Genomic DNA, 26,274 nt, shown 5'->3' with positions numbered 1-26,274 from the left:
AATTCCGGACATTCTATTTTCAAAAGACACTCACTTTCAACTCAGCCAATTTGTCAACGTAAACTTGCTTTGGCTGGTCTTCTCCGTCCTCATACAACCAGTTTTCGGTATCTTCTAGTTTCAAGGTGAAACTGTTACGATCCTAAAGATGAAGAAAACATTGCACTCAGGTCAGCTGTGATTCACCAATCTAGCAGACTTCATCACTTCTGAAAGAGCCGATTCGCTCGCAGAGTCAAAGGCACAGACCTCGACCCAGTGGCATTTCCTTTAAAATAGGAGGGGCATGTGGGAGATCAGAAAACAGGACTGGCCAGATGTTGTTTTGCTTGACAGATCCAAGGAGGTGTATAATACTCTCTGCTGTAAACAACACTTGGGTATTTTGAAAATTTCAGAATTAGAAACTGCATTTACAAGTAAGTTAAATAAATACCAGGGGAAAGTCAGCTGATTTAAAGAAAGACACTAAGTAAGTAACAGCATGTGAATGTATCTAACCGTGATACACAGAGACTGACCTTTAAGGAACAGAACACTCCACTAACAGACATGACACGGTACTTCTGAAAACAGTGCGCTTGAATCACTTCACTGTAGACCTACAGGCACACACTTCCCTTCTAACACATTCAGGGACGCTCCCGGAGACACATAATCAGTGAAGCCACACTGTGGCCCTTACTTACGTCCTCACTCACAAACTTCTCGTATTCGCCACTGAGCTTGTCGCGCATTTCATACACATACTCTTCCACTGCGTTCTTAGCATCATTCCGCTCCTTCTCCAGTTTGTCCTGCATGATCATTTTACCCTGTGGACAGCATTGATACGTTAAACATGCACATAATTTTAAGGCCATATCCTCTTAAATACTAAATAATGTAATTATCAAAAGAGGAAATCCTTCTGCCCCAAACCCTTTTAATTCTGCAAACCATCTGAGAAAGCAGACCTGGAAGCATCAGGCCTCAGTAAAGAATGAAGACCAAGCAAGAGTTTTGTGGGTGTGCTTAGAGAAAAGGAGCCACATTTGGGGGGGGGGGGCTGAAGGGAGGTGGGAAATGGTACAGGGAGGGTACAGGTGGCGGAAAAATATAAATTTAAAAAATAAATCAATACTTTTTAAAAAGAACAACAGAAATATCAAGATGTAGAAACTCAAAAGCAAAACCAGTAAGGAAAAGGATGTAAGGCGATCACTGTTAAAAGCTCAACAAGCACGGCGGTGCCTCCACTGTGTCACTGCTCCGAAGAGCACAAGAAAAACCAAACAGTTCATACGGTGCAGATGCTGAGGCCTGTAACACAAAACTGTTCTACGATCTAGTGAATACGTGGTAAGAGACCTCGCGGGCAATAATTAATTCAATAAAAATGCTGCAAGGTCCCAAAGCCTGCATCACTCGTATTACTGACTGGCAACAGGGGAAGAAAGTAACGACCAACACAGTGCTGCCTGCAGTGCTACATGTAATTCCTCCTGCCGTCAATTTCCAGGACCCACAGCCTGACAAGCCCCGACCCCAAACACACTCACACCCCCAAATGTGACCGCCACATTCCATAAACCAAAGCCATAACGTCAAAATCTCCTAACAGAGATTCTAGCAACACACACATACTTTTGCCAAAAATCGAACATTTTTCTCAAAGTCCAAACAAGCAAAAATGTATAAGTTACTAGATGCAGACCTTAAACACTCTACCACACTAATGTGTTAGCTTGTTGTTCTGAGACATGAAATAATCACCTCATTTTCAATATACAAGTTGAGCATCTCTCTGTCTATCTGCCATAACAGCTGGTTCTCAATCGGCAGGTCCACGGTGCTGGTCTTCACTTTCGCCTTCTTGGCTTGAGGTGGCTGATCCGTCTTTTTGTCTTTTGACCCAGCTTGGGAGGTCTAAAGTAACAAAAACCATTAAAATGAACACATAGACAAACTATGTTAAATTTCTGAGTGGGTCCGATTTCAAAAGCTTTTCTTGCTTTTGTAGTAACCTTGTGTTTTGATGACTTAAGTAACCTAGGACTATTCTTGTAATACCTGGGGAAGTTAAAACTACAGTCAAATCCACAGGGACAGAAAGGAATGCTGGCTACCAGGGCTGAGGAAGGAGGGATGCGGAAAGTCGAAGAGGCTGTTCAGCGGGACAGAATTTCAGGTTGGCAGAATGAAAAAGCTCTGGAGAGGACACCACAGTGAGAGTGTTTCTAATTAACACTGCTGAACTGTACACAAGCACCCACAACCTCCCAAAATGCCGCCATCGACACACCACTGCATCTCCACTTTCTTCACTCTCATCTAAACATACAGACACGCATATGGAGTCAGTGGGAAGAGGGTGCACATCTTTACCGGTATTTCCAGACGCCTGTCCCCATTCACAGCCTCACAAGGAAGGGGAGAACCTGCCCCACTTTGCCCCATCACAGAGATCTGTCACCCTCCTGTCACTGCAGTGTGCTCTGGATCAGTAACCCACGTCTCCAACTGCCTTGTCATGTGCCACCCACCGTTCTTCCGGGAATTTAGTGGGGTTTACCCCACAACGTAACGAACTCTTCTGGCTTTTTTAATTTTGTGTTATTTATCTATGCAAGTTTCCATTGCTGAATCATTCCTCTCTTCCTCTTCTGTTGCTTTTGTGCTTTATAAGCCCTTCCTGACCCACAGATTAGAAAAATATTCATTCAACTTGTTTTTTGGTTTACTTTTAACTTTAAAATTCATCTAAAATTCAATTTGCTCTATACATGGGTCAAGATTTCAAAGTCAACCCTGACTGGCGTACCTCAGTGTATTGGACATTGTCCTGCAAAGCAAGGGGGGGGTCACCTGTTCAAGTCCTGGTCAGAGCATGTGCTGGAGGCCCAGGTTCCTGACTGGGGACGTGTGAGAGACAACCAACTGATTTTTTCCCCTGCACAGTGATGTTTCTCTCCCTCTCTTTTTCCTTCCCTTCCCCTCTCTCTAAAAATAAATAAGTAAAATCTTAAAAAAAAAATAAAAGTAAAATTTAAAAAGTGGTATCAAAGTCATTTCCCCACCTCCTATCCAGGTAACTTAAGTCAGCTGCTGAAATATATATATCATTGGCATCTCGTTCCCCTCAGAACAGCACATACTCTGAAAGGCACCAGTTCCTGAGCCACCTCACAGGAAGAATACTCAGCAACAACTCCCACCCCCCCCCCGAAATGTCCCACAACCCTCAGCAGTTCCACAGCCACTCAGCAGCTAGAGGCGGGAGCAGGTGGTGCCTCTCCGTCCCCCTCCCCCACCTTCACAGCCACACAGGAGGAGGAGCACCTCTCCCTCCCACTGCCCCTAACCCCACCCCCAACAGGAAGGTTTTCCACTTTGGACAATTAAAGCGTCTGTGAGCATAATTTCCTCTATCCATTATTTTCTTTTTTACAATATTTACATAGCTAAAGAAAAGTAATTATAATGTTTAAACTGATATGACTATGGGCAACAGATTTAAGCCACCTTAAGGCTCTGACAGACTTTTTAGAAGTGTCACAATGAAAAATATGGAGGGTAAGAGCATCTGGAAAGAAAAGGTGTTTTCAATGCTGATGATAAATTTAAACATGAAAAATCAATTTAGAATATTCATTAAATAAATGCTTAGGTAAATATATTATTTACATTATTTATGAAATATATTTAAATACATTATTTAATATTTTTTGGACAAAAAAAGACAAGCTTCAGAAAGCTGACAAAATTTGAAAGGACTGTCTCACATATTGGTCAATGGGCAAGATGGCTTGGCAATGGCCACGTGGAGCCCAGCACTGGACCACCACCAGTCTCCTAAAACAAGGGCTGCTGGGAGCTTTCTTCTCATACAGCAGCCAGAACAGATTTCAAAGACCAGCTTGCCAAATGTACTTTCCAAAGGTACTACAAAACTCTGCTTAAAAACTCTTCAAATACACGAAGAATTCCTAACATGACTACCGTCCAAAACACAGTCAACACACAGCCAACCCCCGCACATGACAAGACCGGAAGCAGCCCTCTACCACACAGTCTCATACCTCAGCCAGCCCCACACGTGATGAGACCGGAAGCGGCCCTCTACTACACAGTCTCATACCTCAGCCAGCCCCACACGCGACGAGACCGGAAGCGGCCCTCTACCACACAGTCTCATACCTCAGCCAGCCCCACACGTGATGAGACCGGAAGCGGCCCTCTACCACACAGTCTCATACCTCAGCCAGCCCCACACGTGATGAGACCGGAAGCGGCCCTCTACCACACAGTCATACCTCCATCTCTTCAGACTCGGCCTTGTTTTCTGCTGGCGTCTGCTGCTGCTGCTGCTCTTCGACATGTGGCTCCTCTTGGTCCACTTGCATCTTCTGGAAAACAGGTCACAGCAGTTCATCCTTGCTAATGACTAAGTAATCTCTATGACACGCAGGCAAGATCAAGCAGTATCAAGTCCCCGCTGAGTGCCCAGCCCCCAGAAGACCTGGACTCCATTCCACCAGGACACATGTTCCCGACAACACGGACTGCCTTCCTCCCAGCTCTCAGCACCGCGTCTGCCCCCCAGAGGCAACGCCGAGCCTGCCCTGCCCTCACAAGCACAAGAGCAGCTGCGGAACTGCTCTATAAGCCACAAAGTATGCAGAGCGGAGCCGGGTGATAGTCAACGCAGCATAATCAGAAGAGAGAATGAGTCTCTCCAAGCTTGCTCATGAGCTAATTTCTCTCAAAAGTCTTCACTTTTTCAAGCAGTTTTTTTTTAATCAGCCTTTTCATCCTCAAAAGTGCAACCATCGCATGCATTAGGGCAGGTGAACACCTTGAAAATTCCGTTACGAGACCAAAGATCAACCGTAATAAAAAAGAAGGGAGAAGTTTGTGAAGGCCTCCACTAAGCATCTTCCAATGCCCACAGCAGCCCAGTGACCTCGGGGGCTTTAAAACCACTGACCCCCGGGGCCCTGGCACGCCCAGATGAGCTCAGACAAACCTCTGGTGATGAGACCCCCAACATCTGCAGCTCAATAAAACCTTGAATGTGATGCACAATAAGGACAAGACAATGCACAATTCCAACAAAAGAATGTCAAATATATTCTACTTGAGAAAAGTAATCAACTGAGGCTCATGGCATTCTTCAGTAATCAGAACAAATCACAAACTCAAACTGACATGGGCTTGGTCTGAAGGAGGGAGCCCATCAGTTACACTTTTTTTCTCTTTTCCTCTGTGCCTTTGAGTGACAGCTGCCCCTGGTACAGTCCAAGAGCAAGGATGCACCCAAGGGTTTTTCTTTCAGCACCAGCTACCAAATCCTGGCCCCACTGTCTAGGGGAGGACCTGTGAAAGTGCTTAGGTTACACTTCTATATGAATTCTGTGCCAACGTGCTGCTAGTTGACCCCTTCTGGGCAAAGGGGACGCACACAGACCCACGCTCAGCAGCTCGGTCACAATGCCTCACCACCACCACCCCACCACCCCCGCCCCCTGGTCATTCAGTCTATTTGCTAGAACCTCTGGCCCACCATAAATGGTCAAAATGTCCAAACTACCTCTTCCTCCTTTGCATTCTGATCAGTTTCCATCGGCTCCTCGTTTTCCTCAAACTTGTGCACTTCCACCAGGGATGCGCTGGACACACTGAAAATGCCGTGGACGTTGACTCGAACCTTGACTTTGACTTTTGAGCTGGAGCCATCGGACTGAGGAGTGACTTTCTGAACGGAAAACTGAGCTGTGGACATATTAGACAAAGGAGAACAGACAGTATGAGGAGGAGGAATTCAAATACAAATGTGCCCCCCGCAAGGCCCCGTTACATCCACTTCTCAGAGCTAGGACACCTCAAAGAAACAGAGTGGGTGGCCCGAGTTTCATCCTATGACCTTATTTCCTTCTCTTTCACATGCAGGCGAACTCAGTAATCAGAACAAATCACAAACTCAAACTGACATGGGCTTGGTCTGAAGGAGGGAGCCCATCAGTTACACTTTTTTTCTCTTTTCCTCTGTGCCTTTGAGTGTCTTGTCTCAATCAAGGACTCACCCATCTCTAAGTCCTCCAAACATTTCTTTTCCTCCAGCCCCTATTCCAGCCCATCTTTTTATGCTACTGCCAGATAAATTCCTAGAACAACTCTGTCACACTGCCCTCTACTAAAAAACCCCCAGTGATTCCACAGTGCTTCTGCGATTCAAGAACTTGTTTCTAGATTTAGATACCAAACCAACACTTTGCTCATGTTTTTTAATTCACAACTCTGCAAAATATGAATTCTATCTTTATGTATTTTACAAATGAGAAAAATAGGTTAGCTTTCCACAGCTTCTGAGAGCCACTCAAGACAATCCAACACTTCACCCACATATAGGTCTGTAATTATCAAGTAACTCATAGTTTCTCTCTCCTCAACTATTCCCAGATTATAAATTTCTCAAAGTCTATGAAGACCAGACAATATGGCTGGTGATACTGGTATCTCAATTTCCTAGTAATTTTCTACGTTCATCTTGTAACTCCATGTCAGGGTTGAAACTGAGTTTCTTCTGCTCCTTTGAGCATCAAGCACCACATCACGCACAAGGTACAACAAGAACGCACATCAACCAGGAACATGCTCCCATGGTAGGAGATCCAAATAAGGGCCACCTTACTGGTTCTGACCCTGGCAGAAAGGCTATAGAAGGGCTTTTTGTGATCTGAAATACCCAAATTTCAGAACTGTGCTTGCTCTGCACATCCCAGTCCTCCCATGTGTGTGTGTGTGTGTGTGTGTGTGTGTGTGCGTGCATGTGTGTGTTGTGTAGTCCCCAAGCTGTCGCTCACCTATGGCAGGGTCTGGGTAGGGCAGATCCCGAGTGCAGCTGTAATAGGCCTCGAGAGTGAAGGGCTCCTTTCTATAAAACGTGAGCACTTTAGAGAATGGAGCAGAGTGATTTTTTGGAAAGACTTCACAGTCACTAAATGGAGAAAAAAGACAAAAACAACTTCAGGATATTCCTAACACTTTTTGCCCACATTCTCTAGTTTTGTAATTATTGTAGAACTTTATTCTTCTCAACTGGCCTCATTCCCAGCCCCTATTCTATTCACAAACACCACCTCTGATGCGCATTTTAAAACAAAAGTTTCAAAGAACAAAAAAGTTTCCAAGAACAAAAGATACACACATTGTGTGGTGACAGTTTTTCAAAATATATATATATTTCAATCAGCACAAAAAGGCATCAATTATTTCAACACAATCAAGAAACTAAGTAAAGACATATATGTATTCTGATGACTAAAATAAGTAATCACTTTGATTCATGCACTATAACAAAATTTTACAGATCTGAACCTGAAATGGAATGCACTCTTTTACTCAGACTTAACGCTGAATTTAACTTCAAGTACAAAAATAATTAATAAATGCTCTTACCTTGACCCTTCTTCAGCTGGAGAATTCCATCTCAGAGATATTGAATACGGTACTACATCGGTGATGGAAAATTCTCTGACTTTGAAAGCAGGCGATAAGATTGCACACTAGAATAATAATTTGAAAAAATTTCCATTTGACAAACATAAACATTATGAATTAATATCATAAAGTCACTAAAAAAGACTTCGGAAAACTATCATCAATGGTTCTTAAATATTTACATTAATAACCTGTCAAATTACCAATAATAGTCTGGCTGTTCCTTACCATTTTTTATTAGCATCCACATTTATTTAATTGATGTACAATGCTACTTCATATGTAGACAACAGATAATATGCCAAATGCAGCAGTGTTCCAGGTTTACCTATGTTTCTAATAAGCTGATGCATCTTATTACATGTTACAAGGTTCCATTCTTTACATGCTATAGAGTACTGTTTATGAACACCACCCCTGATGCCCACGTTAAAACAGAAGTTTCAGGCTCTTTCACCCGAGGTCATCCCACGCTAACCTCGGCTGTTGGCTGGAGAGAGAAAACAGCTGCTGAACCACTACCACGACCTGGAAGCAGCAGCGGGGGCCAGGGGAGCTCACCTGCAGCGCGCAGCCCCGAGTGACAGCTTCGTCGGCGTTCAGAGTCGTGCTGAGCTCCTTACCAAAGAATCTGCTGATCTTCTCCTTTACTGCAGGGATTCGCGTCGCACCACCAACTATCTCCACTGCATAAATATCTTCTTTCTTTAACTCTGTTTTAAAGCAATTAGACATTTAGATTAAAAGAATCTTTAACTTAGCTATTTTACAGTGAAAAGAAAAACAGCATCTTATCACAACAAAACAACTCAGACGTGTAACAAAACCCGCCACTCTCGCCCCCTCCACAAAAGCAGGTACACAATTTGTGCTCACACACAGGTGTACAGCACCTGGAAACATGTGGGTGTTTTGATCTCAAAAATGTGGGGGCAGGGTGGCACAGAAATACTAGGATTTAGGGGCTGAGAGCCAGGAACACTCAATGCCCTACAATCGCTGAAGGAGTGCCCCACAGAGATGTGTTAGAACACGACTAGTTAACCAAGTCCTAAGGACAATAAGGCAGCCCTGAAATACTGGATCGCCCGACGCGATGTGGGGGACAAAAAGAGGTGCGAGACCCACACCCAGCCACTGTGGCACTCCATCCAGACAGATGCACAGTCCAACAAGAGCACACCTAGAACCCCCCCACCAAGGCTCTGCTGTCACCCACGTAGCAATTTGTAATGCCACCCGAGTTTCTGGTCACAGTTCACATTAACAGTAATGACTGTTGAAAAGGGCTATACAGCCCTGGCTGGCATAGCTCAGTGGATTGAGCACGGGCCTGTGAACCAGAGTATCGCGGTTCGATTCCCAGTCAGGGCACATGCCTGGGTTGCAGGCCAGTTCCCAGCAGGGGACTCACGAGAGGCAACCACACATTGATGTTTCTCTCCCACTCTTTCTCCTTCCCTTCCCCTCTCTCTAAAAGTAAATAAATAAAATATTTAAAAAAAAAAAAAAAAAGAAAAGGGCTATACAGAACAGCAGGTCGATGCAGCGTGGGAGGCCACGCCCACTTGCTATGGCCACTATGACTCTCAAGCCGAACCCAGCAGCCCAGCTGACAGTACTTTTCAGCCCTCGGAAATAGCTGACTGCCAAGACAACAGTGGGCTCCACGTGAAAGTCTGTCACCCGATTTGGGAAAATTAATGATCTGTTCCTAAATCACACCTCCACCTTTTAGCCTAAGATAAAAAAGCACCCTGCTGAAATAAGTATGGGGCCATCACACCCTCCCTCTGCTCTGTGGTTCAGCGAAGACTCACTGACAGAAGAGCCCCCGAGGCTGCCGTGGCAGCACCTCGAAGGCAGTAGTTAGCAGCAGGGAAGAACTGAGGGGTTTCCAGCCATCCCCGAGTCTCAGGGACATTTCCTGGGGAACCATTACACTTCCCCGGACACTATTATCAAAAGACTTCTCGGGCCAAGTGGGAGTTCCCAAGGGAACATATAAAGAAGCTTAATACAGCCCTGAAGTCATCTACACAATGAAAATTTGTGTAGCTGAAAAAAATAACGAATATTTGCAAAGAGTGGGAGACACACAAACAATTCAATCTCAAGAACACTTACTGGCTTGTTCCAAAACACTACGAAGTGGCGGCTCCACTCTGGCTAAGAGATCATCACACATCTCCAGAAATTTGCCTCTATAATATAAACAACAGGTTAAATCACACACTCCTCTTACGTGAAACAGATAGACAGCTGTGAACAACAACAAAAAAAAGACGTAACAACAAGCATTGGCAAGGAGTAGGGAAACTGGATCCCTCACACATTTCTGGTAGGAATATGAAGTGATACAGCTAACTCTGGAAAACAGTTTGGCAGTCTTCAAAATGTTAAACATAGAATTACCCTGTGACCCAGTAATTCCACTCTGAGCATAATAAATTAAAAACATATGACCACACAAAAATTTGCACATGAATGTATGTTCACAGTAGTATTCATAAAGAACAAAAAAAGCAAGTACATCAAATGTACTCACAGCAAGAGAAAGAAATGAATACAAGAAAAGGAACTAATACATGTCAAAACACAGATGAACTTTGCAAACATTAGACTAGGTAAGAAGCCAATCAAAAAACCCCCACATTATATGACTCCATTTATATGAAAAGTTCAGGACAGAGAAATTCAGAAAGAGGGTAGATTTATGGCTGCCTAGGGCTAGGGGGAGAAAGAAGAGATGGAGAACGACAGCTAATGGCTACCGTCCTTTTTTTCCTTTCCTCTGCCTTTTTATTTAATATACTTTATTTTGTAGATCAGTTTTGGGTTTACAGGGAAATAATAAGTATAGAGCATTCCCATATGCCCCGAGACCCCTCCCAGTTCCCCTACCGACACCCTGCATGAGTGACACACGGCTAACAACTAGTGAGCCAACACAGCTGCGTGACGGTGCGCATTAGGATGCTACAGGTTTTGACAAAAGTATTGTAATAAGCACCCACCATTACAGTATCAGAGTAGCACCACTGTCCTAAAAATTAGGGGAGCCCCATCCACTCATCTGTCCCCCCCAGAACACTTGCCAACCACCGACCTTTCTCCTGTCTCCACAGTCTTGACTTTTTCAGAAAGTCATACAGTTGAATCATACAGGATTTATTTAGCCTTTCAAATTGGCTTCTTTTACTTAGAAATATGCATTTAAGGTTCCTGCCTGTCCAAGGCTTTATAGCTCATTTAGGAGTTCTTTATGAAGAGGTTAATATATTCTAAAACTGGGTTGTGGTAATGGCTGCACAGTTCTGCGAATACACTAAAACCACTAAAATAATACACTTTTTGAAAGAGTTACTTTTATTAATTACACATCAACAAAAAAAATAGAGAGGTGTAGAAAATACCCATCAGAATGGCAAAAACTCAAGACCACTAATACCGGTGGTGACAAGGACGTGGAGCAACACAAACTCCTACCCACTGGCAGGGATTTAAAGTGACAGTTGTATTCCTAATAGCAAGTAACTCCTCAAAAAGCTAAGCACGTAATTAATTACCAGAGGACTCAGCAACTTTACTCCTAGATGTATACCCCAGAAAACTGAAAGCAAAATGGTCAAATGCTTGTTCGTGCCTCATTCACGACAGATAAAAGATGAAAACACCACCAATGTCCACTGCTGATCAATGGAGAAATGGAAGAGTAGATGCCATAAAAAGTGATGAAGTGCTGGCCCACACTACAGTGAACTTAGAAAACATTATGTTAAGTGAAATAAGCTGTGCACAAAAAGCCAACACAAACGAGAGGGGAGGGGCAAAAAGTAGGTTTACAGATGAATATGTGAAACAGAGCTTGTTACTGTATTATTATTATTATTGCATTATTTTTCACACAAACAGCTGTTAACCTACTTTGGCCCACCTCTGCCTCGCATGACTCCAGTTATATGAAATATCCAGAAGAGGAAATAAAGGAGAGAGAAAAGCAGACTGATGTGGCCACCAGGCAGCGCTAAGAGAAATGGGACATGGCTGCTTACTGGGTACAAGGATTTCTTTTGGAGCGGTGAAAACGGTTTGTCACTAGGCAGGCACAACACCACAAATGAACTGAATGACACTGAGTTACGCACTTACAAGAATATCACCTCAAATTTTTTTAAAAATTAGTTAAAAGAAATGCTGTAATATCAGAAATAAATCATCTGGTTTCATTAGTTAAAAAAGAAAAGACTGCTAGTGAGCACGAACAATGACGTGAAGGCTACCGAGCAGGGTGGAGGACAGAACGGCTGTGCCCTGACGCCACCGAGGGTGAGGGTGCAGCACAACTTCCTTCCAGTGGCACACAAGCTACTTAGCGGTTTTCAACATTTACAAAGGTAACAAATACCTGTTTGGCTCTCGTAGCTCCATAACAGTCCACTAACAATTTCTGAAACACCCCCAACACATACAAAGCTGCTACTTAATAAAAAGGAAAATGATCACTTTCAAGCACAGGGGAAAGGTGACTACAAATCTGGTTACTAGGCACAATAATCTAATTCTAGCAAATTAGGGGCAATTTAAATCCCACCTTGATTTTTTAAGGCCCCATTTCCCCAGACAAGTGCCAGTCTCCCCTAAACTCTCCAACACAGCCTGCCACGTCCCAGAGAACGTCTCAGTCTCGCTACCCAAGAAACCCAACAGTCCCATTCCCAAGGACAGCCCTAAACACCAGTCACCCAGAATTCTTGTATCTACAAGACACATCAATACAGAAAGAGCTGTTGTCCCAAGTGACCCTGAACTGTCCCAAACACCAACTTCAGAACTGACAATCAAATCAAATTCAACACAATTCTTCATTACAGCACTTGGCCTTGATTTTGTGAAAACTGGTAATCATGTATAATTCATGTATATATAAAGAACTACTTCCTACAATATTCCATGACTCAAAACAAAAACATTAGTTAACATTACTAGAATAACCAAACCCAACCTTCACATAAAAGGCAGGATCCTGACTGGCCTCTAATTTTTACCTATAGAACTGAAGTGATATAACAACCATGATGATTTCAACAATTTAGCTAATTAAGGCTAATGAAAGTAGAGAAAAATTACGGTTCAGTATAACGCCAAAATATTAATATCGTTACCTATTCATAGTTCCAGACACATCGACATCATTCATGAAACACTCGATGCTCAAAGGGAGGTCAGAAGCATTTGCACTCATCAGCTTCTTGAGCTTCTCGCACTCCTGAGAGAGTCGCAACAACGCACGGATTTTGGACTTTATGTCTAGCTTGTACTTCTTTCCAAATTCTTCGCAGAAGTGGTTTACTAACACCTCATCAAATTTCCTGCCTCCCAGCGTTGTGTCAAATGCAGTGGCGAGAACCTTGGAATAAAGATGCCAAGTAATTAAAAAATAAGGCAATTTTAAATTTTATGATATGAATTTAACAGGTAAACTATGTTAAGGGGTGACGTTAAGGCTGAAACAGGGCTGTGAACACGTGTCACTTAGTCACTGTTGGACACACCGCGAAGAGACACACTGTAATCCCCGATTTACAGACGATGCTACAAACCCAGACAGACCAGATAACCTGCAGTTCATACAGGTAAAGAGTGGTGGACATGGACTTCAAAACATAATCTCATTATTTTCAAAACCCATACCCCTTCTGCTGTACCAACAGCAATTACATACCCAAGACCAAATAAAATGATGTGCCCCATTCACGGTTCCAGACCTCTTGCTATCACAAAACTATGAACGCCAAAGGCTTAGCTCTGCACAGTTTGCTGCCCAAAAGGGTGGGAGAGCCCTAACAGCCAGCAATTTGTTTTCTACTGAATGCAGAAGTCACACGAGCTCAGGTGGGTTACCCATCTCCCAGACCCCTAGCAGATTAGAAGGGAACGACATCTAACAACACCCAGTAATTTACAAGACGGGTTAAGTAAACGATGACATCCTTATGAAGGAATAAACAGTCTCTTCAAAGAATGTTAAACATCATGGGGAAATTTCCCACATCTGTTAATGAAGAGAAAGAAAAACAAGACACAGAACTGAAATAGAGTGATTCCAATTTTGTCTTCTTAAGACTAGAGTGAAACACACTAAACTGTTAAGACTTTGAGTATTTTTTTAATTTAAATTCTTTTTTTTAATTCTCCCCTGAGGATACGTTTGATTTTATAGAGAAAGGGAGAGAGAGGAATATCGACTGGCTGCCGCCCACACACACCCCCACGGGGGTCAAACCCACCACCTTTTGGTATACCACGAGATTCCAACAGTTGAGCCACACAGCCAGAACTTAAGTATTTTCTTCTTTACACATAAATGTTTTTCAAGTTTGGAGAAGCTTTTATAGTATTTTTATAACTAAACTTTAATTGTAATTGAAAAACTGACAAGTAACACCTGGCAGTGAGAACAGTATAGGGCACAAGAGCAGATGACCACTAATGCACATCACATTGTCCCAAAGCCAAAGCTAAATATGACCACTATCTTCTGTTTAAAAAGGTTAAATATAGAATTTTAGTAATCCAAGTAAAGTTTAAATATGGATAATTACAATTTGATTCAGCATTTGTATCCATTAAAATAGCCAACTTCTAATTTCCCAACTATCCTAAAGATTTGCTTTAATTTCATTAAACACACACACACCCCACCCCACCCCACCCTCACCCCCACCTGGTGTGGCTCAGAAGGTTGGGCTTTGTCCCACAAACCAAAGGTCATCTGTTGGATTCCTGGCCAGGGCACATGCCTGGGCTGTGGGGCAGGTTCCCCAGTAGGGGGTGCTCATGTGGCAACCACACATTGATGTTTCCCTCCACTTTCTCCCACCTTTCCCCTCTCCCTAAAAATAAATAAAATTTTAAAGCTCACTGGTTCTATTAAAAATCACTGACCTAAGATTTTACATCCCGCCCCGGCTGGTATGGCTCAATGGAGTGAGCACTGGCCTGTGAAACAAAGGGTCTCCAGTTCAATTACCAGTCATGCACATGCCTGGGTTGCAGGCCAGGTTCCCCAAGTGTGGGGCGTTTGAGAGGCAACCAAACATTGATGTTTCTCTCCCTCTCTTTCTCCCTCCCTTCCCCTCTGTCTACAAATAAATAAATATTTTTTAAAGATTCTATATCCCACTGCAGAACTAATATATATACCAGTAAATTAACTGTGACTGGAACCCTCCTCTGGCCAACACTGCTAGATTTCTCTGCACACAAAACTGTCTTCACCAGAGGTCTAAGCTTCCCAGAAATCTACAATATCACTCCTAGTCTGGTTTCTTTGAGCCATCAAGTTCTAGTCCCTCCACCCTTTTCCCAGACCACGTAAAACCTTAAGAGCAAATAGAGAACCCCTTCATCACAATCTCCTCAATCCTCAGTGTGGAACACCAAGGGACTACACACTAAAGAATCCTCCTAACAAGCCTGCATGTAAGCCTTATTTTCTCTCCTTACAGGTAAGAAAAACAAGACTCAGCAACTGCAAGTGCCTTCCCCTCATACCATGCCGGCTCTAACTGCTCTACCCCACCCTCTATAACCTAGCTTCTAGTTCAGATGGCTCACAGCGAGTTTTCATCAATGTAACATCCTTAAACCTTCTTTAAATTCTCTCACAAGTTTCTAATTACCATACACTTGTAATAGTCTTCCAAAAAAAATTATACTTACTTTCAGCTTTCCTCTATTAAATGCACATACTGAAACTTGGTAAGAAGAATGCCCCATGTCTATAAAAACTACATTTCTTGGTTTCTCTTCTAAGGCAGGGAGATCTTGCTTATAAATTCCATATGCAAGAGCAACTACATAAAAAAAAAATAAATTCAACATATTATCGTCTAAGAGTAAACTTAAAATTTGAGTAGAAACACATCTTGTATATATTGAATGGAGCTGCATCATGCCGTTCTACAAAGAATCAAATCCTTTACAAGCTTTGCACAGTTATTCATGAAGAACATTAACTTCAAAGAATTAAAGGCTGACGTTCATTCAGGGTTCCTTAATGTCTCCAAATCCAATTCCCCAGGTTTCGGCAGCTGTTACGGAACCCCTTGCCCGCGTTCCCTGACGTATCCTGCAGGATTTCTTCTACCCGCGTGCCCTCCCCACCTTCCCACACTATCCTGTCCCTGAGAAGCTGCTTCCTGTTCCTCTGACTCCGCCAGTCCAATCATCACAGAAAAGTCCAACATTTAAGTTCAAGCACTGCTCCAATCAAACAATAAATGTATCCCTTTCCAAACAACCCCCGTGATTAAATACCCAATGAGTGCTACAAAGATACAGAAAAAGTACTCAGATGAATTCTTCGTAAGTGACAGAGTCACCAAAAGTACTGTGACACATCGGTGTGGTAAGTACTACAACCCAAATAAACAAGAAAGCCTAGGACTTTAAGATTTCACAACCTTCACGATTAACATGTCTAAAACTTCAGTTAATGCCCCTCTCACCTGCAGTAGTGTCATTCATTAATCGCAGGCAGTTGAGACCAGCAATCTGTGTTGCATCCATCACTGACCGTCTTTCTGCATCAGTATAGAAACCAGGAACCTACAAAAAAAAAAAATTGAACGTTTACTTGTATTATCAAGACCCCTCATTTAAGATGTACCTGCCAAGAATAAATAAATGAAGTCCAAAAACGCCCTCGAACACCTACAGCAATATATTCCGTGCATGATCGAAGGAGCACTTCAGACCAGTGAGGAAAAGGTAGGACTCGCAGCAAGTAATACTGGAAAAAACGGACAGCCAGCCACACAGAAAATAAAGCTGCATCGCTACTGCAAGCCTTATACCAAAATATAGGTCAAATGAAAGACTTAAATGTTAAAAAAAAACCCAACAGCACCAGAATTAAAAGAATTTTACCATCAGAGCAGGAAAGAACTTTCTAAATATAACACAAAACCTACAAGAAAAAAAATTTTGACTCATAAAAAATTCTAATGACCAAATGGTAAAAATATTTGCAACCTACATCATAAATGTGCAAAGAACTAATCTAATACATGAGGAAGAACTACAAATCAAAATGAAAACCATGAACTCAAAATAAAATGAGCAAAGAGCAGGAACATTCACAGAGAGGGCAATACAAAATGTCTTTTCAACTCTGAAATGTTCATCTCCACCTAAAGAATAAAATATTAAAATCACATACACTTTGACACCATCCATTATTCACCTACTTAGAATTAGTTAAGACACCAATGAACTAACTGTGCTAGTGAGGCTGTGGTCAGATATGCCCACTCTACATTTCAGGTGGATGTGTGAACTAGCACAAATTCTTTGAAGGGCAATAGCTGTTAAAATTACAAATACAGCCCTGAGTGGTATGGCTCAGCTGGTTGGTCGTCAGCCAAAACCCACATCTCTTGAAATAAAATTCAAGAAATGAAGACTCATTTGATAAATTCTTAAAGTAATCATACAACCTAAAGCAAAAACAGTGTAATTTGCAGTGAAAGTGCAAATGCTTCCTTGAGTGGCCCCAGCAGAGAGCGGGGCCCACACTCACCGAGACCACGCAGTCCACAACAGGCTTTTTGAGTACGCTCTCTGCTGTCTCCTTCAGTTTGGACAGGAGCATGGCGGTCACCTGCTCCGTGGTGAAGCTCCGCTCTTCCTCCATGTATCTCACCTGCAGTGAAGTAACAAAAGGACCCTGGCTCACAGTTGTTCATGTACTGAGAGTTTAAACAGAGCAACGCCTCACATCATCAGCGGAATGTTATCTCAAGAAGGAAGAGAAAGCTGGTTTTGAACGCAAAAGTAACATGAAGATCACTGTTAGCTTTATAACACTCACCTGATCCTGGAAGGTAAGAACCACCATGTAAACAGTGCTGTGACCACCGGTAGCATCTGAAACGACCTACCCATGCAGAAGGCGCTGATGTAGCTCACTGTGAGCCACAGCGCCCCTCTGTAAGGGGGCTGGCGGGAAACTACATTAGTACCCAACAGACTTTGTGTTCCACTTTGTTCACTGTGCTGTTATCGCCTCCCCAGGTAAGATCCAGTCTAACCTGAGGGCACAGTTTTAGTCTAATTCATTCACTGCTGTAGCCCCTCCACCTGACAGACCCGACAGCATATAAACACCTGGTGAATTAAAGAATAATGAACAAAGCTTCAAACTATCCTGCCCTGGATAAAAGTCTACAACTTTGACAACAGCTGCAAACTTTAAATGTCGAAAGGTTACTACGTAGGATAAGCCCCATCCCACACACACCCAGTCCCCAACTAGAATCCAGACGAGAAAATGTCCCTCCGTCCTCTAACATCCTGCTCCGGCTCAGCCGGAAAGCCACCTGCTCCTCCCCTCCTCACTCCCTGGCTCAACCACAGTGCGTTCTGGTCACAGTCTAACAGTTTCTCGCTTTACTGCATGATAAAAATGGGAAAATAATCCTCTCAATGAGCCTCTTTCTAAGCTACCCCCACATCCCTGCTGTTTGTCTCATCTTAGTCAACTCCTCTGCCCTTGTACTTGGCCTCACTTAACCCCCAGGTCTTCTCCCTGGTCTCTCGCCCCTTTTCTTGCAATGCTTAGGACTAAATCGGCCAGTGTCTGTCCTATTTCTTTCTTAACTCTGAGCATCGCCCCTCATTTCCTCAGCTCCCCTTTTCCTTTTTTTCCTCCTGCACACCCCAGTTTACCCCTCACTAGGTCACTGAAACTATTCTGAGACTATCGCCACAGGTACCCTAAGCAAACCCAGAGATCACTCTTCAGTTATCAGAATTCTTCACTTCTAAAATCAACCCAATTCTGGGCTACAATGGGACAACTGCTTACCTTTTTCTCCCAATTTTCATCATCTCTTGGATGTGAGGCTGTTCCCATATTCTTATTTCTCCAGTTGGAATGTCTAAAACACCAAATCTCCTGTCTCTAAACTCACCTGCCTGGAGAGCTCAACCATCCTCCTGGACTCTTAGCACCTCTGCCGGCCTGAGAGGCAGCGAGCAGCATGCGCCCGCCCGTTCCCCGGCCTCTTGCCTCTTCTGTATGATCAGTTCACTGCATGCTTCACAAACAGACTCTCCCAGGCATCCCAGAGATATCAAAGGCTCGGCTCCCCTTTCCTCCCCTGTCACGAGTATAAACGCCTACCTGCCTAGTGACTCTCTTTGCCTGACTTCCACAAGTCACACCCTAAAATCACACGAGACAAGCAGTAATGGCAGCATTAGCTTCATCACTACCCAGCCATCCAAGCCATATCAATAATGCTACCTATGATTTTCAATCAAAATCCAAATCACTAAAAAAAAAAAAAGCCAAATTGTCTTTACTAACAAAAGCTTTTCCTAAGCATATAAGTATTTTCATTCCAACAGGAAATCAGAATTGTATGGATACACATGGCACAATAAAAAGAAAATGCTGTATTTTGATCATAAGGCATTATCTTGAGAACCGTACCTTTATGCCTGTTAATCCGGTGGGTAACTGCACGATATCATATGCAAGGTTAGACCTTTCTGCCTCCACAAACGGGTCAGAGAACGCTCGGCCATGGAACCTCTTGAATCCCTGGACTGTGTTCTTTGCATTGGAGATGATCTACAACAAAGGATGTCACCGAGTCACAGAGCGGAAAGACTGACAGCGATTAAAATGGGGGGTGGTGGGGGGATTCAACAGCATCCGATTAAATGAGCATCATTTCAATGCCACAAAGTTTCCTTCTGAGTTTCAGTTTCCTTCCACACTAAGCCTTTTGGAGGGACACCTGCGAGCACGTGAGGCAAGGCTTGAGGGGTGAGGGCCTCGAACAGGTGATAGAGACCACAGCCCCGTGTGTCCTGCTTCTCCACAGACAAGTCATGATACTTGTAAGAGTATTTTCCATCAGCATTTAGGTATGATTCTTAGCCTTTAGAAATTCCCATTGTGATTCAATCTTTCCAGGAGTCAGTTTGGAAGCTTGTGTCAATTCACAAACTCTAGTCAAACCCACCGTAAAGGAGAAACAGACGGCACCACGTGCACGAAGAGGAGTACAAACTGGTACTGACAGAGCACTGTTCTCCGTTCGCACGGAGACGGCCTGAGTGTGCACGAGTAAACTCGCTGCGGTGCGTCCGCAGAGGAGCGAGATCATTTTAGGGGGCTGAGAGTTGAGTGCCTATACAGTATGACCTCACTTTTGTAGAAGAGAAAATATTTATATGCTTAAAAAGAGTACAATAGGCTAACATTAAGATAGGAACTGATTTTTGCATCATGGAAGTACGATAAAAGTTCCAAATTCCCTATCGTATTGTATCTGTATTTTTTAATTTCTTTCCAATAAAGCGAGATTCACAGGCTCCTCCCCCCGAGGCAGGGACGGAGTGTGTGTGCCCCGAGGAGAAGCTGCAGAGCTCCTCTGCCCCAGGTATGTCGAAGGCTCGGGGGGAAGTCTTTCGGAAACAGGGGGGCCTCCGGGCCGGGCCCTGCTTCAGCACCAGCCAAGAAGAAACTCAGTATCCCAGTGACCATGCCACACTAGCACTCAGCAGCCAGTGCAGTACAGTGACTATTCTCAACGGTGACAGAAAATTTAGAACCAGTAAGAATTCACTGAAATTTTGGAAGGAAAGGTGTTGCAATACAGCTGTGTACTTGCTATCTACCGCCTCCTAGATTGAAAACACCCAGTTTTATTAATAATCAACTGGCCAAGCATCACTTTCTTAGGCTTATGAATTTTAGGCCCTTCCCAGCCCAGAAAGAGAGACAAGTATTCATTCTGTATTTTGTTCCAGACTGAACCATAAAAGTCAAACACACAACTCCTTAATTTCACAGTAACCTCAGACGCGCAGGATAACAGGACTTGGGATTCTGCTGCTCTGGTTACTCAGAAACCAGCAGGTATGTCAGACCCCTGGTTTGCAAAGTAAACTAATGGTAAGTTAACGTGCTTCTCGTGTTTTCCTTCCTTGAGAACCTTGATTAACAAGATCAAATCTAGAGACAACACTGACCTTCAACATTAGTTAAGAAGAAAACCCCATGCCTTAGCTGGTTGGCTCAGTGGACTTGAGCGCTGGCCAGCAGAGTCGCTAGTTTGATTCCCAGTCAGGGCACATGACTGGGTTGCAGGCCAGGTCCCCAGTAGAGAGCGTGTGAGGGAACTACACATTGATGTTTCTCTCCCTCTCTTTCTCCTTCCCTTCCCCTCTCGAAAAATAAATAAAATCTTTTAAAAAAATAAAAAAGAAAAGAAAAGCCCAACGAGAAGATTTCAGAAGCACCTAAAATACGTACATCCTAGTAGTTTGCATTAAGCAGATTACACCATTCACGCTACTCACGCAAGCGCCAGTGAGCAGGGATCGGGTCTGTTTCTCAGCTTCGTGGCCAAGGCCTACCAGCGCTGGGCACGCAAGGGGCACTCGAACAGAGGATGGACAAACCAGAAAAATAGGTCATTTTAGAAAAAAACAAAACCACCTACCTGGCTTTTAGCTGCTGCTCCAATTGAACGATTCTTAGGACCAAAAGAAATGCAGGCCCTAGAAGATATAACAAACATTTTAGATTATAACCTCATTGCAACTTTACACCCCAAACCACACCAGGCAAGATTTCTCAGTCTTCACGAAAAAGCCATGTATTCTAGCAACACCAAGTAAGTCTGATTTTAACCTTTACATTGAGTAAAACTGTCCATGGGAGCCCAGGCTTCAGATGTTGAACTTTCACGTGATGACCATCTGTCTAAAATACTACAGAGAGGTGGGCTGGCCAGTCTCCACTATCTTCCAATTCTTCAAGACTGGAGTTCAAAATCCCAACATAAAATAATGTTCCCTCATCAATTCATCAATTAAATGTTGTTTTCTAAAACAGCTTACAACTGCACCAAGAGAACAGTCTATATAAAACCTAAAAATGACTCCTGCCCTACTGTAAATAAAAAGTAAATTTTCTAGAACTAGCTTCCGAGGACTTGTTTTCGTCCCACTCTGAACACATGCTTCCCAATCACCGATTCACATACTGCCTACTGGGCTAACCTGTTTGCTGCTTCTTTCAGAAAGCAAAACTGAAACTGGGTTCAAGGTGCGACCACTTTAAAATACTTTGCTTAAGCTTAGAGTTGTATAGGCCTTGATGTTTCCGACCCAATGCCTCACCCTGCGTTCTTCAGTCTAATTAATCCCTCTGGAGCCTTGCCTGTGTTGCCTTTACCTTCACATATCTGTCACCTCCCTTTCCCATAGTTGCTTGCTCTCAAGCTTCAATAAGATCAAATTCACCCAAAAGACAAAGCTCTTCCCTGAGTCCATTTCCCCCACAAGCTAGTAAAGCCCTCTTCCTCGTGCTTTAGTTATAAATACTGCATAAATTGTTATGGGTAGTATCTCATTTGATCCTCATAATCACCCTATCTTATCCCCATTTGATAGGAAGCTGAGACCAAAAAGGTATTAATAAGTAAATTTACCCAGGGTCATGTAATCTGAAAGCAAGGAAGTCAGATCTTTTCTTCAAACTTGACTTTCTAGCTTTGACCTTGACCTTCTCTATCCTCCCCAGAACCCTAGTTCTTTCCATTTTATAGCAGACTAAGAAATAGGGCTCTGGAGCCATACTGCCTTGGTCCAAATCAGAATACATTAGATGACCTCTTAATTGAGTTGAACTGGACTAAAGTTTACTGGTCCCACGCACACTAACAGAACGCTGAGCCTCTCCGCACCTTCACGGCACTTTGCACCCACTAGGGTAAGAACCCCATGAGCAAATCTCCCAGAGCAGTTTGCAGGCAGTTGTGCCCTGACTGTGGTTTAGCTTGAGATCTGATCATGAGCCTTCCTGCAAACATGCCAATTCGGCATGTCCTGAGTACCACTTAAATCTCCCCATCAGTGCTTATGGCACCTTTGGGAAATTGCCCAAGGCCATCTTCCCCCCTCCATTCACTCCACTAAGTCTATCTATTGGTAAAACTACCAGGTTGGGGGGGGAGGGGGAGGGGAATGTGTGACAACTAGTAACAGTATAATCAATAAATTACAAAAATTAAAATTAAAAAATAAAAATCAGCAGATCTGATTTCCTTAGGAGTGTACCACTTACCTCCATCCCACACAATAAGTAATATTAATCATCTCCCTTGTTTTCTGCAGCCCTTTTTTTCAAACCTACATCTCAAAACAATTACTAGCTCTAAGAATAAAAAACATGCTCCCAACTTTTTTGTATATCCTGTTGAAGAGTTAATTTCCTATTTTGTCTAGGTAACTCTAGAAGCAAGAGCTTCTAATACCTTCCCAAGAAAGCCAATTACCAACAAACAGAGCCCAGATTCCTCACCACCCCAACCCCATCCCCACCTTACAGCCACCCCTCGTGCACTCACAGTGACCTGACCCAAGTTAAATAGTCTTCCAACCTTCCCACTTTGCTCATGTCACTTCTGCCACCTGAAAATGCTCCAGTCCCTGAGAAATCACAGTGTTCTCCACAAATGTCACCCATTTGTCTGGGAAGCATTCCCAATCCCCCCTCAAGTAAAAATTAATCGTTTCTATTTCCTAAAACTTGTTGGACTTCGGGCAATGAAGATGTAGAGTATTTCCACTGTCACAGAATGTACTACTGTGCAGAGCTGCTCTTAGTATTTTCCTTGAAGTCCATTAACATTTTTACTTACTTTTAAAATCTACATCTGCCTTAACAGTAATAGGAAGTGTTTCGTACATCTTGAAAAGCTAAATAAAAGTTTGTATTAGTTCAAATTTTTCATGCTTCTTTTTTTGGTCTGTATATACACATACTACAAACAGGTCCCAACTCCTTAGAAAGCAATCAAATGTCACTAACGGAACATCAATCTTCACCCCATAACACAGCAGCAACCCCTCAAACAAGGTATAAACTTGCAAAGCACAGAGAAAGTTCACATTTTCCTTACCACATCATAGGAAATTATCCATACAGTATCACTACACAGTATTTACATTCTAAACAAGTTCTACAACAATAAGCCAACTACTGCACCAAAAAGACCCTTTGGGGTGGGGGAGAACTAGAGAAATCTCTGGATTTTCCACTCTGCCGTCAACCTGACCGACCTGAACACACACGTGGTGATATAAGAGCCAAGGCCCTACAGTCACACAGTCAGGATCTGTCCTAGTCCCTTCTCTGTCTTCCTAGCTGTGCAATCTCTGTTGCTTAATTTCTCTTGAAATTCAACTGCTCATCTCTAAATTGGAAAAACTCCAGCACCACCCTCAACTAGTTACTATAAAAATTCAATTTTGATCCACTTTTAAAGGGCTCATAAGAAATAAAATATAGCTAAAATATGGCTCTTACTCTAGCTCCAATGAAGCCCTGGTCCCAGTTTCATACAAAAACATGCCAACCAGTTGGCTCTGGAAATTCTGCTTCACACCCTGGCCGGTGTGGCAGACTGGATTCAGCACCCACCTGGGAACTAAAACACTGCTGGTTCAATTCCCAGTCAGGACACATGCCTGGGTTGCAGGCCAGGTCCCCAGCTGGAGGCATGATGTATCTCTTGCACACCAATGTTTCTCCCTCTCTCTTCCTCCCTTCCTTCCCATCTCTAAAAGTAAATAAAATCTTTTAATTAACTGATTAAGTAATTAATTCTGCTTCACTTCCTCCTAAAATCTAGTCAGCTATCCTAAAATCATCTACCCCTAGAAAAGTAAAGAAATTTATTATTAATTTATGTGCCTGGCATTAATTAATCTCTTAATTTTTTGCAAAGTATTCTGGCAATTTGTGCTGAAACTCTTAAGCATATATATATTTACCCTAACAATGTCATATCTGGAAATCTACCCAACAAAAATAAAAGTATTAACATGTAAACATAAATATAAAAAACTACTTGTTGAAGAACTATTTGTAATAGCAAAATATTAGAAATAACCTGAGCATTTGGAGAGAACATGTTATAGCCCTAATATGGAATTACATATTTAAGAGGGTAAAGTCATATTTAACTCTGAAAGATGTCTAAAAATACAGGGTGGAGCAAAAGTAGGTTTACAGTTATGAGTGCATGACGTTAACAGTTCATTCTTGTATTATTACTTAATTGCTGCATTTTTCATAAACACAACAGTAAACCTACTTTTGCCCCACCCTGTATAAGTGGAAAAAGTTACAAAATAGAGTTTGACCCTATTTGTTCAAACCCACGATCTAGAAAAAGGTATGCAAGGGGAGAGAGCAAACTAGAGTGAGAGGAAGCTTCATTATAACATTGCAGTTTTTATTGTTGCAGCAAACACGTATTCTGTTAAGTCAGTTAGAAAAAAAGTTTCAGGAAACAATTTAGACCCTGATGACAAAGTTTCTACCAATGATTTCTACCAGTTTTATATGTGAGGTTGTTGTTCAGTTCCTCAATGATTTTCAGAAAACTGCTTTCATAACCTCTCTCATGAGACATATGAGGGGCACGGTGTAAGCGGTCTGAAACGTTAGTTGACAATTCAACCTCCCTTTGCTTTACATCCAAGTCATTCTGCAGCTCTTTTTGGATCTACATGGCAGGTAAAGACATTCACTTCATAGAGAAATAATTTCCTTGCACAAATAAGGTATCAGATGTTTATTTGCCAGTCGCCCCAAAATTACACATACTTTTAAGCTTTTGCTCTGATGGGTGGTTATTAATAATTTCATCTCTTCAAATTCCCAGTATGTTGCTTTATTAAGAACTAAATTCATCAAAATGATACTATAAACAATTCATGCCTTATGACCCAGCCATTTCACTCCTGAGAATATATCCAAACAAACCCATAGTTAATTAAAAAGAATATATGCAGCACTATAAACAACAGCCAACATATGGAAAGAACCCAAGGCCCATCAATAGACAAGTGGATAAAAAAGCTGTGGTACAGCCCTGGCCGGGTGGCTCATTTTGTTGGGGCATCATCCCATTCACCAAGGGGTTGCAGGTTCAACTCCAGGCAGGCCACATACCCAGGTTGCAGGCTGCATCCCCAATCAGGGTGTGTATGAGAGGCAACCAGTGTTTCTTTCTTTCTTTCTCCCCACCACCCACCCCCACCAAAAAAAAAATCAGTGAACATGTCCTCCAGTGAGATTTAAAAAAAAAAAAAAAAGCTGTGGTACAGTGGTAATACTCCAGTGTATGTGTGTATGTGTATACACACACACATACATACATAAAAAACATAGATCTCACCATTTGGGACAACATGGGTGGACCTAGAGGATATGATGACGCTAAGTAACTCCATCAGAGAAAGACACACACCATACAACTTCACTTTATGTGGTATCTCAGATACAAAATAAACTAATGAAATGTAAACAGACTCACAGATACAGAGAACAGACTAGGGCTAACAGAGGGAAAGGGAGCTGGGGTCTGGGTGGAAAAGGCTCACGGTGAAGTCCAAACTGATGGTTACAGAAGAGTCACAGGGATGTGGAATACAGAATAGGACGTACAGTGAATAATATTTAGTGACCATATGGCACCAGGTGGGTACTGGAAATATGGGGGGAGCTCTTAGTGAAGTGTATGATTGCATAAGCACTGTGCTGTACACCTGAAACTGCGTGTGAAGAATTGTAATAAAGAATTCAAACACAGAATTTTCTTCTTTTTAATCCTCACTTGAGGATATACTTACTGATTTTAGAGAGGGCGAGGGAGAGAGAAAGAAAGAAACAAAGAGAGAGAGAACAAACAT

The 26,274-nt window shown here is 42.7% G+C and overlaps 1 protein-coding gene and 1 non-coding gene across 2 annotated transcripts in view; both read right to left on the bottom strand.

Moving 5' to 3' along the window:
• Positions 1-26,274, bottom strand: part of HSPA4 (heat shock protein family A (Hsp70) member 4) — a 35,682-nt gene that overhangs the window by 3,269 nt on the left and 6,139 nt on the right. Inside the window, exons 2-16 of the mRNA XM_037129870.2 lie at positions 21,009-21,066; positions 18,986-19,126; positions 17,069-17,191; positions 15,996-16,095; positions 15,208-15,341; positions 12,648-12,892; positions 9,610-9,686; positions 8,044-8,195; positions 7,441-7,547; positions 6,846-6,979; positions 5,573-5,754; positions 4,296-4,388; positions 1,756-1,908; positions 690-815; positions 35-142 (exon numbers count right to left, since the gene is read on the bottom strand). Of these exons, the coding sequence (XP_036985765.2) occupies positions 35-142; positions 690-815; positions 1,756-1,908; positions 4,296-4,388; positions 5,573-5,754; positions 6,846-6,979; positions 7,441-7,547; positions 8,044-8,195; positions 9,610-9,686; positions 12,648-12,892; positions 15,208-15,341; positions 15,996-16,095; positions 17,069-17,191; positions 18,986-19,126; positions 21,009-21,066 (1,933 nt within the window). The remainder of the gene's footprint in view (positions 1-34; positions 143-689; positions 816-1,755; positions 1,909-4,295; positions 4,389-5,572; positions 5,755-6,845; positions 6,980-7,440; positions 7,548-8,043; positions 8,196-9,609; positions 9,687-12,647; positions 12,893-15,207; positions 15,342-15,995; positions 16,096-17,068; positions 17,192-18,985; positions 19,127-21,008; positions 21,067-26,274) is intronic.
• On the bottom strand, positions 5,244-5,373 carry LOC119037724 (small nucleolar RNA SNORA30/SNORA37 family). Its single transcript, XR_005080274.1, has one exon. It is a non-coding gene; the product is annotated as a small nucleolar RNA SNORA30/SNORA37 family (small nucleolar RNA).

Source organism: Artibeus jamaicensis, unplaced genomic scaffold (assembly GCF_021234435.1).
Source record: "Artibeus jamaicensis isolate MK-2021 breed Jamaican fruit bat unplaced genomic scaffold, CSHL_Jam_final contig_786, whole genome shotgun sequence".
In the NCBI taxonomy this organism is placed as follows: domain Eukaryota; kingdom Metazoa; phylum Chordata; class Mammalia; order Chiroptera; family Phyllostomidae; genus Artibeus; species Artibeus jamaicensis.
This window is presented reverse-complemented; position numbering and strand designations above follow the sequence as displayed.